The sequence below is a fragment of the Lemur catta genome, chromosome 7 (assembly GCF_020740605.2).
Source record: "Lemur catta isolate mLemCat1 chromosome 7, mLemCat1.pri, whole genome shotgun sequence".
NCBI classification, from domain to species: Eukaryota; Metazoa; Chordata; class Mammalia; order Primates; family Lemuridae; genus Lemur; species Lemur catta.
In genome coordinates, this window is record NC_059134.1 from 6875876 (window position 1) to 6891581 (window position 15706).

Consider the following 15706-nt stretch of genomic DNA (forward strand, 5'->3'; position numbering starts at 1 on the left):
AATTTTAAATCTAAGGTTCTGTTCTTTCACCTTGCAGGGGGGACGATCTCACTCTGGGAACGGTCACTACCCTGCCCCTCAGCATTATCAGCGCCTGCTTTGTTGCCCTTCTCCTTGTGTAGGGTGGTGAACCTGCAGCCTTCTGACTGCAGGATTGTTCTGTCACCTTTCTCTGCTGCGCCCCTTTTAATACAAGGATGTTCTGTAAAATTTGGATCCAGTCAAAACGCCACAGGTTCCCCACCCCTCTAAGAACTGTGGTTAGTGTGATGTGGGATTTTAGTTTTGAATCCTATATAAAAGAACTCCAAGAGCTAAGAGGCAATTTATTTATGAAATTTATTTTCTTATATAAATTATGTATTTCTCTGGGCAGACAGCCTTCACCTTATTGCACTAATAGCATATCTGTAATGCCAAGCTACAGGACAAGTCTTAATGAGAAGTTTGTATTCTTCAGTGTAGCTCTTGTCTACAGGCACTGTAGAGGAGAAGGCTGAGGAAGAGCCAGGACCACTCAGGAAGGTGGAGGGGGAGGGACAACACATACCCTTCTGACAGTTGGTTTTCTCCCAAGAAGGGGAACATGCAAAGCTTGGGTCTGGATCTGGGAGTGGGGAAGAGTTGAAGGCTCAAAAGCCCAATGCAACACTGTAGCTCAGCTCCCTTATTTCTGAGGGAAGCAGGGACTCATATTTTGTCATTTGTAACATGTCACTCTGGCCTGGCTGATATTTTGAGGAAACAAAGGGGTAGGGGTCGTCAGAATTAGAATTAGCAGCAATTAACAACAGGCCACACACTGCCACAGTGAGGTGGGTATCATCCTGCCTCTGGGGACCTGTGAGCTTGTATATCTTAGAGGTGCCATTCAAGACCCAGAGCTGGCTCTGGAACTGGAAGAGTCTCTGAACCTAACGGAGCTGGGACTTCAAAATGCACATTAGGCTCAGACGGCTCCGTGACCACACTAGCGAGCAAAGCTCTGGTGCTGGGTCTCCTAACTACTGGTCAAAGCTGTAATGAGACTGAGTTTGTCGGCAGAGTGAAGGGGATGCCTGTGTAGCAAGGGGGAGGCCCATGGGGAGTGGGGTCGGGGGACAATGATTGTAACATGATTAGGCCCTCCCTGCAGGTTGAGGCTAGGCTGAACGGGGACTGGGGTTAAAGGAGCCGCGGTCCCCTCACTCTGCCTTTGTACTACACTGAAGACTGAGTTGCTCACATACTCGAAAGCACATTCTTGATACAGGAATAGCGGCTTGTGGGTGAAAGCAGCGATTTGGTATTGGGCAAGAGCCACATTAAGCCTTCATGAGGGCAGCCACCACAGCCTTGGCATTGAGACTGCGTAGGTCACAGTAGGTCTGGCCAGTGCCCACAAAGACGATGGGTTTGCTCGTGATATACGTCATAGAAATAGCAGCTCCCACCTAAAGTGGAGAAGGGGGCAGTCAGTCTACTCAGCCCACTTTTCACTTATTCCCTCAGCAACAGGAAGCTTTGGAGCCAAGGTGTCCTTACACCTTCTGCTCCCTTGTGACAAATGCCCATTCCACCCTCCAGTCTCACAGTCTTGTGTCATCAACCTTGATTTACCTTGTCATCAATGGTATCAAATTTGGTAAGGACAATGCCATCAATGAGCCGAGGTGTTTGAGCCATAGAGTGGTCGGCCAAGGCTCTATTGAACTTGACCTGGAAAGAAAAGGCTACATAAGAAACATCTAACTGGCAAAGCTTAGGCTGCAAAGGTAAGCGGGCCCTAGCCCTCACCAGCTGGTCCACAGCTTCATTGCCTACTAAGGCCTCTCCCACAAACAGCACCAAGTCGGGTGTATTGACAGTGATGAGTTTGGCCAGGGCAGTCATCAGGGGAGCATTGTCTTGCATGCGGCCTGCCGTGTCCACCAGCACCACATCAAAGCCCTGGTTACGTGCTAGAGAGAGAAAAAACTGTCAACTCAAGATAACTAGACTGTCACTCTTGCTCAAATCCAGCTTCCTCTCAAAAAGTCCTAGCCTTGCTGTATTAAAAACCTATTTACTTTCTTGGGCTCTGATTTGGTTAAAAGGCAATATGAGAAAAAACTTATTCTATGCTTGGCCATCACCAAACGTGGGAAAAGGATAACAATAGGATAAAAGGGACCAAATTCAGGTTCCTTTGAGTAAGATATATTAGCTTTACCTGCAATTACTCATATTAATATTACCCAAAAGCACAGTGTGGCAAGTAATGAATCCTGACTTCCTCCTGGTATCGAACATCCCATTTGTAGTAGGGTAAGCTGATGCTATGCATGTTCCAAGGGAACCCAAAAAGGAAAAGGGGCCCCAACAAGCCGTTACACCTCCCAATGCACTGTACCAAAGGCAATGGCTTCCATGGCAATGCCAGCAGCATCCTTGCCATAGCCCTTCTCGAACAGCTGCACCATAGTACGGCCACCATGGTTCTCTGGGGGGTGTAGGGCACTCAAACGCCTGGTGTGTGTACGCAGCTGCTCCACTGCCCCGGCACGAAATGTGTCACAGGCGGCAATGAGGACACTGAAGCCATTCTCTAACAGCCAGAAGGAAATCTGTGCAAAAGAGGTAAGAAAACTGTCACCTAGAACCAAGGTCCTAAGTGAGACGTGGGGAGAAAAGCAGCATCAGTGGCAGCATGGGGCGCTGCACTGACCTTGGCGAGATTAGTGGACTTCCCCACTCCATTGACACCACAGAAGGTGACGACGTAAGGGCGCTGGCGACGCTGGGCATCCATGATGTCCCGGAGCATGTCCACACGACGCTGTGGCTGCAGAATCTGCACCAGGGACTCCTGCAGAGCTTGCTTTACTGTGGAAGTCACCGCTGAAAGGGGAGGCAGAGGGGTTGCAGCCACAGAACACAGGGAATGCATTCGAAAATGCCTAACACCTTTCTGAGCTAAGGACACTAGGACGATACTAGGACCTTGTCCCAGGAATCCAAAGCGTAAGCACTATATGGTTACTAAGTTAATCTTCGTAATAACTCTTAAAAGTCTAGGTTATACAGTAGAGGTTTAGAGGTTAAGGAATTTGCCAAGAGTCACCTACCTAGTAAGAATGGAGATCTATGTGCTTAACCTCTTGGTATGCGTAAACACTTTCTGACTCAAGGGAGATACTCACTGCTGAATGTCCCCATCACCTTCCCTTCCAACTTGTTGGCAACAGAGTCACAGAGCTGGATGGCAATGTCTGCAGCCACGTTCTTAGCTGAGGAGAGGGGGACAGGTATGTGAGTTCCCTGTCAACAGTGACCAACATTTATAGTACAGCTGAGAAATTCTAGGTGTTTTGCTCTCAACTATACCAACCCCCGAGAACATGGGTCAGCCCGGTCCTCAGAACTTACCAATGAGATGATCACGCATCTTGTCCAGCACAGATTCCATGTCTTCACGACTCAAGCTCTTGGACCCCACAAGGCCCTTCAGCATCCCAAACATGCCACCCAGCGTCCCCTTGGTAGCACTGCAGGCAAGAACATCACAAATAACATAGAAAGCCAGTAGGCAGGAGTTCTGTATTAACAAATTCTATAGCCATACATACCACCCCCCACCTGAAATCCCCCTACCTAGGTTTGGTAGAATTTGGAGCAGCCCCTTCATCATCTGAGCTGCTGCAGTCCAGATCCTGAAGCTGCCCCCGGGGCCCAGTCCCTCGAATCTGGAGGATATGGGGAAAGGAAGGAGATGAGGTCAGGAATACTAAGGCCTCTGAATGAGGAAAAAGCCCAGGATTTACCCTGTCCACATTGCTCTGTCTCTCTGACTTGGGGAAGCTCCAAATATAACACTCCCTCAAGGAAATCCAGGTATCACCCTCTTAGTCTCTACTTTGTCCCTAATTTCTTATTAAAGGTGACCTTCACTCTGGCCTCAGTTGCCTCTTACCAAGTTGATATCCTCAGATAAGGCAGTCTCAGGGGCTCCATTGGTGGTCGGAGTACTGTAATCCAGGACTTCCTTGTTAGCACAGCCACCCAGTTCCCACACCCGGGGTGCTTTTTTGCCCTTCTCCTTTGGAGCATCTGACTTCGTGGACTTGCTGCAATGCATCATGGTACAAAGCATTATGGGGAAGTAGGAAAGGAATCATGAGCCTGAAAGGAGCTCCCTTGCCCCCAGTGTGGCTAGATAACAGTATTTTGAGAGTACTGGAGAAAGAGTGTTCACCTGGACTTCTCCACACCCCTCCCATGCTTCTGAATGAACTCTTCTCGCTTCCTGCGTATCAGTTCCTCTTTGGAAAGTTCTACTCCATTCTCAGGCCCTGCTGGGAGACCGGACTTTTCTGCAGGGACTGCTTTGCTGGTAGCCAAAGAGCCATCATAACCTGTTAGGAAGAAACCTCACTGGAGAAAAAAGACCAAATCCCAATCAACTACACAATGGCTAAAAGTCTTATAAATCTTTAAGAGCAAACATTTTGCGATCACAAGGCCTGGGGATGACAGTGAGGGTGGGAAGCATGTGAATGAGGAAGGGGCAAGCAATGACAAAAAGAAGGACCACCTCAATCTTCAGCACCACGTTAATACCTTTCATGTCCCAGTATGCCTCAGGAACTCAAACTCACCTTCCTTCTTGGCCCCCTTTTTTTTGCTGTTCTTTGCTTTTTCCTTGGGCTTTTCACCCCGTGTCTCAATCATGGACCTCACAGGTTTCTTGGCCTTATCAGAATCTTCAAATTTCTTCATGGTAGTGGGAGCGCGGATCTTACTGCTCTCCTCTGCTTCACTAAAGAGAAAAGAGAATGGTTGATCTTTCTATTCCACGCAGGAAGAAAACTCAAAAGTCCAGAGAAAGGACCTTCACACCAAGGGGACAATCAGAAATGGGCAGCAAATTAGGAGTGTCTTTGAACACACAATTTACCACCCTTGAACTATGTTCAGGAAGGGAAATTTATTTTGAGAAGGGAGGCCTCTCACCGAAGGAGCCGCAAAAAGTCATTTTGGAAATCAAAAGTGCCATTCAATAGACTTAAAGCACTTTGTTGTTGGATCTCTGTGCGGTACTTGTCCCGAAACAGCCGGTGCACGTCATCTATCAATTTGTCCACATACGTCAGTGTTAGGATCTTCTGAAAACCAACCTGTTTAGGGAAAGAAACAGAGCCAACAGATTTGCTTATATGCCAGCCAGAACGGAGGGGAGCCAACTCAACCCAGGCTTCCAGAGATAGCCTCAGCCACCTGGCAGGTTTCCCTGTTCTGACAGACAGCCAAGCTCTCTGCCTGGGCCCAGAAGCTGCTGCTAACGCTGACCCCTCGCCCCCCACCTTCCTAGCTTTCTCAGTTACTTCATCATATACACTGGGTGCGATTAACCAGAACAATGTTGAGAATGTAATCATTGTCCCGCTAAAATACCCCTACTTACCACAAACACCAGCTCAAACTGGTTGTCCAGTTTATACTTGAGTGTGAGTGCCTCATGGGTGAAGGAGTTGTTACCTCCCCGCTCCTAGAGAAAGAGTGTGTCTCAGAATTCAGCCTATCCCCAGAAAACCCAGACTTAGGCCCCTTGGGGATTACCTTTGGAAAAGACCCAGATATTTTCCCCAAAGTCAAACCTGCCCCCAGGACAAGAGGATGCTGGGGCATTTCTCTCCAGCATTCCACCAGAAAGAAAAGGAGTTGGGGAAAGGAGAAAAGGGGAGAGAGAGAAGGCAAGACACGTGGGAGCCAGAAGGGAAGTAGCCATGTGAACAAGCAGGTCTACTAGCAGATGTGTCAAAAGCGTTTTCCATCCATTATCTCATCCAGCCTCGAAATAACAGAAAACCAAGCTGGTGGGGCCGAATGGAAGGAGTGGAGGGAAGTCCCAAACGGAGCTGAGATCCGGCTAGAGTCCCGGACACCGGAGGTCGGGGCGTCGCAAAGTTGCGGAGTGGACCGACGCGGGCGGAGAAAGCAGCGGAGTGCGGGTTACGGGCGCGTGGCCAGCGTGAGGTGGGCAGGGAGGGCGGCGGGGAGGCGCAGGACGGTCCGTCGAAGGGGACCACGGCCAGGGTCAGGGAGGAAGCGTTCCGATCCCGCGGGGGCGGTACCTGCAGCAGCACCGAACGAATCAGCGCGTTGACGGGCCCGGTGCAGGAGTCGCTCACGCCCTGGAAGCACCAGAGCACGAGCCCACCCTTGGAGAAGATGGTGAAGAAGTCGAGCATGGCGGCGGCGGGAGAGCAGCTGGGCCGGCGCCGGGAGCTCAGGCCGCGATCGCCGCCGTTTCCTGCTGCGCCAGGCGCGGGACACGTCACACCAGCAGCCCCGGAAACCGGCTCAGACGCACTTCCGTCCCGAGCCGCGGGCTTCCCGCCCGCTTCCGCCCGCGGGCGCGCGGGACCGACGTAGACGCCGGGCGGGGGCGGGGCCTGCGCGTGGGGGCGGGGCCTGCGCGTGGGGGCGGGGCCCGGGGCGCCGCCAATGGGCGCTCGTCCGCGCGCCGCGTGTTGCGGAGCCGGGGGTGGCCCAGGGGCCCCGCGCTCGGAAGGGCCGCGCTCGGAAGGGCCATGCTCCCGAGGGTTCTGCGGCTCGGCTGGCGCCGGGGCCTCGTGACCCGGGGGCTGAGCGCACGCAGAGAAGGCTCCACGCTGGGTAAAGGTGCGGCAGCGGAGCGTGTCGTGGTTCTGGGGTGTCCCTCACCTCCAGCCGTATGACCTCTGACAGGACAGTGGGGCGGCTGGAGGGGTGAGCTTGCCAGCTAGAGTATGTGTATGGCTGGCAAGTGCATGGTTCCAAGGCGGCCCTTCTCAAATGACAGATCCCACGTCGTTCTGTGCCCCGGCTTCCCACCAGGACAACAGGGAGCCGGGCTGACTTATGGGTGGCACAGGTGTGCACTAACCTGTCCACGTTCAGGGCGCCGTGGCCGGGAAAGAGTGAAGAAGAGAGAGGGTCCAGTGTATGTCCTGGAAGCTGCCTGGAGTGTGGCTAGCGGAGGAAATTTCGAGAGACAGTAGACCAGTTCAAGACTGGGTAGAACTCAGCTGGAAGAATGCCCTGCGCGCTGCCCTGGAAGCTAGGAGAACGGTAGAAGTACACAGAGCAAGTGGGCACTGAGATCAGCCTTGCAGGATAATGTTTACTGGTTCAACAAAGGTGTGTGTTCCAGGCTATGAGGAACTGAGCACAGATTAGGAGAACAGTATTGTTCTTGTGCAAGCAACTAGCAGCAGTCGTCTAGAGGGACGATTTGAGTTGGTTACATGAAATGTAGTGTCGATGCGTGAGGTAAGCCGGATCAAAGAAAGGTTCTAGCGCTACTGAGGAGTGACCTATGAAATGGCAAAAGGACTCAGTTATTCAGAATACTTACCTAAGCACCGAGAACGGGCCAGCCGTTGTGCTGGGCTGCAGAGTCGCGGTGAAGGTGGATGCAGTCTCCCCTAAGGCATGTCACCGTGTGCAGCCATCACACACTCAAAGCTGGCGATGTGTCCATGCTGCAAAAGGGTTCACAGAGCCAAGAGATCATGTGACAGGAGAATTAGTCTAGGGGTCAGGAAAGGCTTTCCTGAGAAAATGGTACTTGAGCTGAAATCTAAGGGAAGCAAGGGATTAACTAGGCAAAGAAGTGGACAGGGTTTCAGAGCAGAGAGAACATGTGTGAATTACCTGAGGTGAGTGGAAATATGGTTCAGTCCAGGAACTGAAGGGGCTGGAGTGTGGGGGAGGACAAGGTGAACAGAAGCCATATTGTGCAGTACCTTACAGGCCATGGTAAAGCTTTTAAAGTTTTGTCTTTAGAGTAATGGGAAGCCATCGAAGGTGTTTAAGCAAAAGGATGTGTGATTAAATTACTGTTTCAGTGAGATCATTCTATCTGTGATGTAGAAAAGTTAGCAGGAGATGGGGTAGACAAGAGAGGAAGTAGTGGGAAGAGTCATTTGCATTTGTCCAGATGAGAGATTATAGTGACTTGGCCTGGCATGGTGGTGGCAGAGATGGAAGGAAAGGGGACAGATTCGGGAGTTATTTGGGAGGCAATGTCATCAGGTCTTGCTTATAGGTAGAGATAAATGTAAGTTCTCTGGTGGTGATGGATATCAAGGGTAAGGCCCCACTGAGAGGTAACCATGCTTCACAAGGCACTGCAGCTGGGAGTGTGCCAGGACCTCTTATCTTAGTCCAGGGGCTTGGAATACCCAAGTGGAGATGACAATGCGGTTGAATATATGAGTCTGCAGCTCAGGGAAGAGAGAGGTCTGTGCAGGGGATAAACATGTGAGTTACCTAGCTTAGGGAGAGAGTAGGGAGTGTTAATTTTAGGAAGTTGAATCTTGCTGTGCTGGGCATGAGGCATGAAAAGGGAGATTGAGGGCATGTGGGTCATCCAGCAAAGCCATGGCAACACTGCTGGGTGCAAGGTGACCTCATGAGAACAGAGGACAGTGGGGACTGCCAACTCCAGAGTCTATTTAGCCCACCTTTTTCTGTGCCCATCCTCCAGCCCCCCACCACGTGGGAAGAACATGTATGGTTCTCTGACTATAACTGTGTCCCACAGACTGGGATGGAAAAGTGTCTGAGATTAAGAAGAAGATCCAGTCAATCCTGCCTGGAGGGGCCTGGAATCCACTTTATGACACCAGCCACCTGCCCCCCGAACACTCAGATGTGGTGATCGTGGGAGGTGGGGTGCTTGGCCTGTCTGTGGCCTATTGGCTGAAGAAGCTGGAGAAGCGACGAGGGGCCATTCGGGTGCTGGTGGTGGAACGGGACCACACGGTGAGGCTTGGAGTAGGACAAGGAAGATGACTCATATTTTATTGAGGACTTCAGGGCCAAGGGAAGGGGAGGAGAGGAAGGACCTCAATCCCTGGGGTCCAAAGGACAGAGACTGTGCTTTGGTCCTTGTTGAGAAATAGTCCCAGGTTCTTCTTTGCTCAAACCAGGAAACTTGGCAATAGGGTTTGCTTTTGAAAGCAGATTTCACAACATTGGATCTTTCGCGATCCCACAGGTCTGGCCCAGAGAGCCTGCATTCAAGCTATAATTAATGCAAAGAGCTGCCTCAACTTTCTTCTTTTAGGTCTCATTACTTCTGACACTTTTGTATTTAGGTGCTATTTGCCATTGCCAGCTAGCCATGAGCCTTGCTACTGTCCTTTGGTTATATCTTTTCATTTTCTAATTAGTAGATCAGATGTCAGTCTCCTGTCCTTGGACTTCCAGGCCATTCCCATTTTGTATAACTGTGCCCAGCCGTTTTTAGATGACTGACTCTCTGCTCTGCACATCTGCTAATAAGGATTGTAAACAGTGCTGTCTTCAGGCTGCTGGCTGACTTGCATACAGACTTATGCACCTCAACTCCTCTTAGGGCTCCTCTTTAACTTTAGGGGCTAACTCAGTTTCCAATGCAGTACTCTAGTCATGTGTGACAGGGTACGGGTGTGTCTCAACTTTTCTTGTCTTTCCACAGTATTTACAAGCCTCCACAGCACTTTCTATCGGCGGCATTCGTCAGCAGTTCTCATTGCCTGAGAACATACAGCTCTCCCTCTTTTCAGCCAGCTTTCTACGGAACATCAATGTATGTGCAATGATATTTGGGGAATTTGGGTATGACCCCTCCTTTAGCTGAGAGAGCGGAGCAGCCCAGCTGGCGAGGGGATGTAGGGAGCAGGAGTGCCTTAGGCAACTGGGAGTGGGGACCCTGGCTTTTCTTCCTGGTCCAGGTGCCTTGAGGCTTGGGGCTGTGGGTGAGGAAGGCTTCTCTTTGCACGCAGGAGTACCTGGCCGTAGTCGATGCCCCTCCCCTGGACCTGCAGTTCAACCCCTTGGGCTATCTCTTGCTAGCTTCGGAAAAGGGCGCTGCAACCATGGAGAGCAATGTGAAGGTGCAGAGGTGGGTGCCCGGCACGGCTCTCAGCTGCTTCAAGGCCTCACATTCAATGACTCCTGCACCAAGTTAGGAACTGGAGAGATGGAGTTGATAAAACTGGTCCTTACTCTAGGAACTCAGCCTGCCGGGAAAACAGACTCAGGCCTTCGGACCGCTGGGGAGGCTGTGCCACAGGACAGAATGCTGCCGCAGCGGTTCCAAAATTTGCCAGATCATAAGAACCACCTGGGACACATCTCTAGACCTAATAAACCAGAATCTCTAGGGCATGAGCCAGGAATCTGGGTTTTTAGCAAGAACCTTAAGTCAAGCCAGCATACACTTTCTGTAAAGGGCCCGCTGGGCTTTGCTGGCCATACTGTTTCTGTCGCAGCCACTCAGCCCTGCCACTGGAGCACAGAGGCAGCCCCAGACATGGGTATAAATGAGTATGGCTCATTCACAACAGGCCGCAGGTCGGACTTGGCAACTCCTGCCCTACGTGATTGTTGTGATCAGCCAGGGTGGGCATCTTTGTGATACACTAGGGTTGGAGGCTTTATTTTTACATTTATTTAACAAACATTCAAGTCTCACAGTGACATCAGGTAACATCCAAAATACTTTACAGATATTAACTCATTAAATCATTAGAACATCCCTACTTCGTGTGTGGGGAAACTCAGGCACAGGGCACTCATGAATGGTGCCACTGGGATTTCATTCAAACCGGGCAGTCTGGCCTGTGAGAGTGTTCTTTTAGCACCCACTTCATGCTGCCTTAGGGGGACAGTGTCCCAGAGGAGAGATTTGTGCTGAGGGACAAGACTGTATGAGGAGGGGGAGAGCAAGGCTGCTCTGGGCAGGAATGGAGAGTGCCAGGCCACCCTGTCATGAAAGGACACAGAACAGGGATGACAAGGAGTGCGGTGGCTGAAGGGAGGTGACGGTGTAGGCAAGGATAGAGGGTCACATGCTGAAGAGCCTTGACTGGGAAGCTTGGTCTTCACCCACTCAGCAGTGAGGAAAAATTGGGGAGTTTGGGACAGAAAAGTGATGTGAGTGAGCTGGACCCCGACTTGTGGAGTTGGGGTCCATATTTGGCCTCCTGCACACTCACCTTCCCTAACACATACACAATCCAACGTTCTCACAGGCAGGAAGGAGCCAAAGTTTGTCTGATGTCTCCTGAGCAGCTTCAGAACAAATTTCCCTGGATAAACACAGAGGGAGTGGCTTTGGCATCTTACGGTGAGGCTTGCTTGCACAGGGGACAGCTTTTTTCCTAAAGATAGGGATTGAGGGGTGCCTCAGGTTGGAAGTCTCGGTACCCCACAGCCAAGCTGAAGGAGGAAGGCCTCCGCCCTGCCAGTTCTCTGTCCCTCAGCAGGGCTTGACTCTGGTCCAGCTGGTCAAGACAACCTTCTCTGCCTGGCAGGCCCTCGAGAGCAGTCGGGAGGGTGCAGAGGACGCAATAGGAGAGGAGGGTCCTAGTCCCGCTTCGTGAATTCTCATGTTCTCATCACAGGGATGGAGAATGAAGGTTGGTTTGACCCCTGGTGCCTGCTCCAGGGGCTACGGCGAAAGGTCCAGTCCATGGGAGTCCTTTTCTGCCAGGGAGAGGTGACACGTGAGTCTGGGACGCCATGCCCACTGCTCGTTTCCTGTAGCAACCAGGGCATAGGCCCGGAGAACAAAGAGGGTCTTACCTTCTCACTTGCGAGCTAAGCAAAGGCCGGTGGGGAAGGGACCCTTCCCTGAGGGCCAGTCCTCAGCATCCTGAGTCGAACTCCTCACTGGGCTGCCTGACAGTTTCAGGCCTGTCCTGCCAGAGTGTGGCAGTCCCTCCTGGTTACCTGATCTCTGTTTGCTTAGTGTCTGTGGGAAAGGTCCCATCCTTACAGCGGTCTTTCTTTATGAAATCAGTGGAATCTCCATTTCCTTCCTCTTCAAAGCCTTCAAATCTTATTTTTTAGTTTCTTCCCTGCAGGTTTCATCTCTTCATCTAACCGCATGAAGACCGCAAGTGGGAGAGAGGTGACCTTGAAAAGGATCTATGAAGTCCACGTAAGTTCCTAGTCTGAGGCTGTCCCTTACCAAAGTAGAGGGACAGGAAAGGTAATGAATCCCCTTAACTTGGTCTTCTACCCACTTTCCAGTATGGGTAAACTAAGACTCGGGAAGGAGTATACCTCTCCTGGTGCCAGACCCTCCCTCCCCACCCTCTGGTGCCTACAGGTGAAGATGGACCGCAGCCTGGAGTACCAGCCTGTGGAGTGTGCCATAGTGATCAACGCAGCAGGAGCCTGGTCTGGGCACGTCGCAGAGCTGGCTGGTATCGGGAAGGGGCCACCTGGCACCCTCCAGGGCACCAGGCTACCTGTGGAGCCGAGGAAGAGGTAACTTCCCTCAGGACGGCCGAGGAGGTTGGTGAGCGAGGGAAGAAATGATAACAAAGGTGGTTAAGCGTGTATGCGCTGGGTGTGAGGAGGGTTGTCGGCCATGCTCTTCCTGCAATTTCCTCACCCCACTGGTCATGACAGGTATGTGTACGTATGGCACTGCCCCCAGGGACCAGGCCTGGAGGCTCCACTAGTTACAGACATGAGTGGAGCCTATTTCCGCCGGGAAGGATTAGGCAACAACTACCTAGGTGGCCTTAGCCCCACTGAGGTAAGCCGAGTGGGGTCGGGATGCTGGGAAAGAGTCAGGCCAGTTGTCGTAGAAGAATCGGGCTTGTGTGGAGGGTCGCATGCTGTGTTATCCATGTTGCAGCCCCTCCAGGTTTGAACTGAGACCATTTCTCCCCAGCCCCTACCTATCCAGGGCAGTGGCTAAAGGGGTCAGTGTGGTCTGGGTCTGCCCTGTGTCCCAGACAGTATAAGCCTTGTCCCTGCCTCTCATCTCAGGAGGAGGAACCAGATCCAGGGAACCTGGAAGTGGACTATGATTTCTTCCACGACAAGGTGTGGCCTTCTTTGGCCCAGAGAGTGCCAGCTTTCGAGACTCTGAAGGTAACTAGCAGGGGCTGGGTTTGCCTGTTCACTTTTGGATATTGGACAGAACAGATGACAGTGGAGCATCTCGGTCCCCTTGGACCTGTCCCCTGCCACATTCCCTTCACCTTATAACTGCTGAGGAATCTGTTGGACCCATCCCATCCCAAGGACCTCTCGGCAGCTGGCAGAGGGTACTTTGTGCTGACCTCTGAGCAGGAGGCCTGAGCGTCTGCAGCCTTCTCGATAACCCCGGCCTGTGCGCCCGCAGGTGCGGAGTGCCTGGGCCGGCTACTATGACTACAACACCTTTGACCAGAACGGCGTGGTGGGCCCCCACCCGCTGGTTGCCAACATGTACTTTGCTACGGGCTTCAGTGGTCACGGGCTGCAGCAGGCCCCTGGCGTGGGGCGTGCCGTGGCAGAGATGGTGCTGGAGGGCCACTTCCAGACCATCGACCTGAGCCCCTTCCTCTTCAGCCGCTTTTACTTGGGAGAGAAGGTCCAGGAGCACGTCATCATCTGAGCTGTGAGCTCTCCCTGGGCCTGACTGGCTCACAGTCTGGCCGTGTTCACTGTCCTCTGCTGCTCGAGCCTCCCCAGCACTGTGCCAGGCCCTCCTCCCTCAGGCATGCCCAGGGCCTCATGCCCCTTGCCCACCGTCCTCTCCTCTAGGCCGTTCCGCCTCATGTGGCAGGGCAGGCACAGTGCCGAGGCCCAGCCCAACAGGAAATGGTGGGGTGGGACCCTATGACTGATCTGTAGCCCAGGCTGATGCCACCCACCACGGCAGTCCAGCTGGAGTCCTGAGCACCCTGGCCCAGGACTGGCTCCTTCCTGGTACAGACCAGGAAAGACCACCTCTGACCCTCTTGGGAGACCCAGCCAGGGCAACTTTCTGGGGCAGCTTGGCCCAGATTTATTGACTTGTCTATTTACCCAGTCATCAATCAATAAATGTGGTTAACTCCTTCTCTCCAGTCTTCCATCCCTTCTACTTTTCATCTTGTTGCACGAGCTTTTGATACCAGGAGTGGGAAAACGCAGCCTCGCCTCCTCCCAGGAGCTTTCTTACATCCTAGGTGGTAGGCATGTTGTTTGTAAGCTAATGCCTCCCGATCCTGAGTTCCTGCCAGGAGTTTGGTTGTGGAGGGAAGGGATGGGTTCATGCATCTATGCTACCAGCATCTATTCAGCCCCAACTCTTGGCCAGGCTCACGGCCACATAACTAGAGGTAAGCCAGCAAGGAAAGCGTAGTACATGTCTTTGCTGGAGCTTTCATAGCTATGTCCTGCCCTCCCTCCCCCTTGCCCCAGGTCAGATACAGCGTGGACCCTGCAGTGCTGGGCTAAGCATGGGACACCTTCCCCTCATCCAGGTGGAGGGTAGGGTGTGGGAAGGGGGTTTTTCCATGAAGCTTCCCAGGGAAGTTGACCTGAGTTGAACCTTAAGGATGGGCAGTTTAATAAAGTGAATGCAAGGTGGCCAAGGAAGGATCCAGGCAGAGGGCAAACCATATACAAAGGCCTAGAGGGAAGAATTAACAAGATTCAGGGGATTTGTCCTAGTCTATTCCAGCTGCCAAAACCAAGTATCTTAGACTGGGTAATTTGTAAACAACAGAAATTTATTGTTCACAGTTCTAGAGGCTGGGGAGTCCAAGATCAGGGTGTCAGTAGATCTGATGTCTGGGGAGGGCTGCTCTCTGCTGCAAAGATGGTGCTTTCTCACTGTCCTGACATGGTGGAAGGGGTAGGCAGCTCCCTTCAACCTCTTATATAAGGGCACTCGTCCCTTATATGAGGGCAGAGCTGTCATGACTTCATCACTTCCCCACAGGCCCCATCTCTGTACACTGTCACATTGGGTATTAGGTTCCACCATGAGAATTTGCCAGGGGTGGGGGACCAACATTCAGACCATAGCATGATTCAAAATGACTTTTTCTGGCTCGTTCATGGAGTGAAGAGGAATCCGATTGGAAAGCCACACTAAGGAATGTGGATTTCATCCTGTGGGCAGAGGCCATTGAGGGGTTTTAAATAGGGAAGCAACATGATCAGATTTTCCTTTTAGAAAAATCACCATGACTACCTTGGGAAGAACAGATGAGGATGTCAAAGCAGCAGGCAACGGGGCCAGATGGAGGCTGTTGCTGCCGTCCATGTTGTCCAGACAGCAGGTGCCTGAGCTGCCGTAGCAGGAAGTAGATAGGTCCAAGAGGTGGCAGTACCAACAAGAAATGGGGTCTAATCAGAGGGCCAGGTTTCTGGCTTAGACAACTGGATGGATGTAACCCCTCTCGTGGAGAAGAACACCAAGGAGGAGCAGTGTGAGGAATGAACGAGTGGTAGAGTTAGGCCATGTGGATGAAGGGTGCCTGCAGGGCACCCAACTGAGCCCTCAAACAGAGGGTTGGGGTCATTGCTGTGGCCCTCAGGTGACGATGTCATGAACAGGATGGCATCTCCCTGGAAGATGGACGAGTTCAGGCCAACGAGGGAAGCTGGAGGGACTCCACCAACATTGAAGGGACAAGCCAAAGAAAAGGATGCCGAAGAGGGCCCAGAGAGGCAAGAGAAAAGCCAGGAGGGTGTGATGTCACGGAAGCTAAGGAGGAAGTGGTCCCAAGTATGTCAGTGGTGACTTTAGGGAGAGCAGTTTTGGCGAAGTTTGAGGCGTGGACACTTGCAAACAAGGAGAAGTGACTGGGAATAGAGACAGTGGGTAAAATGCCCATCCCCCTCAAAAGTGGCCTTTGGGGAGAAGAATGAAAGGGAAAAGATGGAGGTGGGCTTCCCAGACGGGAGGGAGGGAGAGGGGCAGAGTGCTGCCAGGGGA

At 52.2% G+C, this 15706-nt stretch overlaps 2 protein-coding genes across 2 annotated transcripts; one reads left to right on the forward strand and one right to left on the reverse strand.

Annotated features, from left to right (window-relative positions):
- Positions 1-325: 325 nt before the first annotated feature.
- Positions 326-6355, reverse strand: SRPRA (SRP receptor subunit alpha). The gene is made up of 14 exons (XM_045557515.1): positions 6093-6355; positions 5423-5506; positions 4972-5135; positions 4617-4777; positions 4214-4373; positions 3932-4085; positions 3613-3704; positions 3388-3506; positions 3162-3248; positions 2687-2859; positions 2372-2585; positions 1777-1940; positions 1600-1698; positions 326-1433 (listed from the first exon to the last, which is right to left on the reverse strand). Exons 1-14 carry the CDS (start codon positions 6207-6209, stop codon positions 1305-1307), a joined length of 1917 nt encoding a protein of 638 aa, XP_045413471.1. The 5' UTR covers positions 6210-6355; the 3' UTR covers positions 326-1304.
- Positions 6356-6477: 122 nt separating this feature from the next.
- FOXRED1 (FAD dependent oxidoreductase domain containing 1) lies at positions 6478-13838 on the forward strand. The gene is made up of 11 exons (XM_045555387.1): positions 6478-6642; positions 8549-8769; positions 9467-9577; positions 9774-9892; positions 11025-11119; positions 11397-11498; positions 11859-11935; positions 12107-12267; positions 12412-12541; positions 12778-12882; positions 13136-13838. The coding sequence occupies exons 1-11, from the start codon at positions 6552-6554 to the stop codon at positions 13388-13390; spliced, it is 1467 nt and encodes a 488-aa protein (XP_045411343.1). The 5' UTR covers positions 6478-6551; the 3' UTR covers positions 13391-13838.
- The last annotated feature ends 1868 nt before the right edge of the window (positions 13839-15706 follow it).